We start from the raw sequence: 1,817 nt of genomic DNA, 5'->3' as shown, positions 1-1,817 counted from the left end.
AAAAAAAAAAAAAAGAATAGTGGGGGAGGAGTGGAGGAGGTAAGAAATGGGATCATGGTTTCTGTCTGTCTGTCTGTCGGTCTGTCATGGGGCCTGAACTCTGGGCCTGAGCACTGTCCCTCCGCTCTTTAGCTCATGGCTAGCACCCTACCACTTGAGCCACAGCAACACTTCTGGCTTTTTCTGTTTATGTGGTGCTAAGGAATCAAACCTAGGTCCTCATGCATGCAAGGCAAGCACTCTACCACTAAGCCACCTTCCCAGCCCCAGGATTATGGTTTCTGTGGAAAGTATAGAGAATTACAGATGATTTCACACCTTGTGGCTTGAGCAGCCGTGTGGACGGCAGTGGTAGTATGGAGTGCCGCCAAGGTTTTGGTGTGTTGTGCAGGAAGTAGAATTAGATTTCAAGTGTCCGGTAGACATCCAAGTGGAGGTGTTGAGTAGGCAGTCATGTATATCTTAGACTAGACTAGAATTAAAAGAGTATAGATAGGAGACAAATATATCATTACTCTATGCTTAATATAACCTTTGGACAGAGTGAAAGTTGAACATATTATTTATTATCCAAAATAGCGCTTTTTTTTTTTGAGACAGGATCTCACTCTGTGACTCAATCTGGCCTCAGACTCCTGGGATCAAGAAATCCTGCTTTGAGGTGTTGGGAAGGTGGCTCAGTGGTAGAGTGCTTGCCTTGCATGCATGAGGCCCTGGGTTCGATTCCTCAACACTACATAAGCAGAAAAAGCCGCAAGTGGCCCTATGGCTCAAAGTGGTAGAATCCTAGCCTGAAGAGCTGAGGGACAGTGCCCAGGCCCAGAGTTCGGGCCCCAGTACTGACCAAAAAAAAAAGAAGAAGAAGAAAAATCCTGCTTTGAGTCTAGCACTGGTGGCTAACACCTGTAATCCTACCTACTCAGAAGGCTGAAGAGGTCAGTTAGCATTCTACCACTGAAGAGTCTCTCAGACATTTCTGCCTGTGCTGGCTTCAAACCATAATCCTCAGATCTCAGCCTCCTGAGTGGCTCCAGTTACCAGTCTGAACTATCAGAGCCCCGCAGGAAACAACAACAACAAAACTTTAAAAGGAGCCTAGACAGCCTGGCATAGCTGAGATCTAAGGATCACTGTTTAAAGCCAGGCTGCTCAGGCAGAAAAGTCCCAGTAAGACTCTATAATCTCCAATTAACCACTCAAAATACCAGAAGGAGTGCTGTGGCTCAAAGTGGTAGAACTCTAGCCTGGAGCAAAATGAGCTCAGGGACAGCGCCCAGGCCCTGAGTTCAAGCCCCACGACTGATGGAAAAAAAAAGGGGGGGCAAGACATTGTGGGGACCTGAGATTAAGGAAGGGTTTGTTCCTTTAACACCGAGTGTTGATGATTACAGTAGCCAGTTCAGGTTGCTCACAAACCACTGATGGCCTGCTTCTCCTCCCCACGGGCTCAGATTTAATTGATTCTGGAGTGTCGCCAGGTTCACAGAGATTTTTTTTTAAAGCTCCCAGGTGATCTTTACCATGCTTTGAGGGGACAATCCTAGCACACGACCGATTTCACTGCTCTCGCAAGGTCTTCGCTTAACCCAGGTAGCACCATTTGAATGACTAAACCTTTTCCGTGACAGTGTCCCGTTTTCTGCATTGCACCCACAGGCAAATGAGGGCAAGAAGCAGTCATTGCATCCCGAGGGAGAAATGGGGAAGACAAGACAGGAAGGGGACCCCGATGGTCCCCCCCGCCCTGCGGGACTCCCCCAGCCGCGAGCGGTGCTTCCCGCGCGCGGGCCGCGCGGACGCCAGTGCGCACGCGCAGA

At 49.0% G+C, this 1,817-nt stretch overlaps 1 protein-coding gene across 1 annotated transcript in view; it reads left to right on the top strand.

The window, feature by feature from the left end:
• Positions 1–1,729: 1,729 nt before the first annotated feature.
• The window catches only part of Hint1 (histidine triad nucleotide binding protein 1), an 8,130-nt gene continuing 8,042 nt past the window's right edge, over positions 1,730–1,817 (top strand). Inside the window, exon 1 of the mRNA XM_013033785.1 lies at positions 1,730–1,798. Coding sequence (XP_012889239.1) covers positions 1,730–1,798 — 69 coding nt within the window. The remainder of the gene's footprint in view (positions 1,799–1,817) is intronic.

This window comes from Dipodomys ordii, unplaced genomic scaffold (genome assembly GCF_000151885.1).
Source record: "Dipodomys ordii isolate 6190 unplaced genomic scaffold, Dord_2.0 Scaffold177, whole genome shotgun sequence".
Classification (NCBI taxonomy): Eukaryota; Metazoa; Chordata; class Mammalia; order Rodentia; family Heteromyidae; genus Dipodomys; species Dipodomys ordii.
Note: the sequence above shows the minus strand (reverse complement) of the source record. Positions and strands in the feature narration are given on the sequence as shown.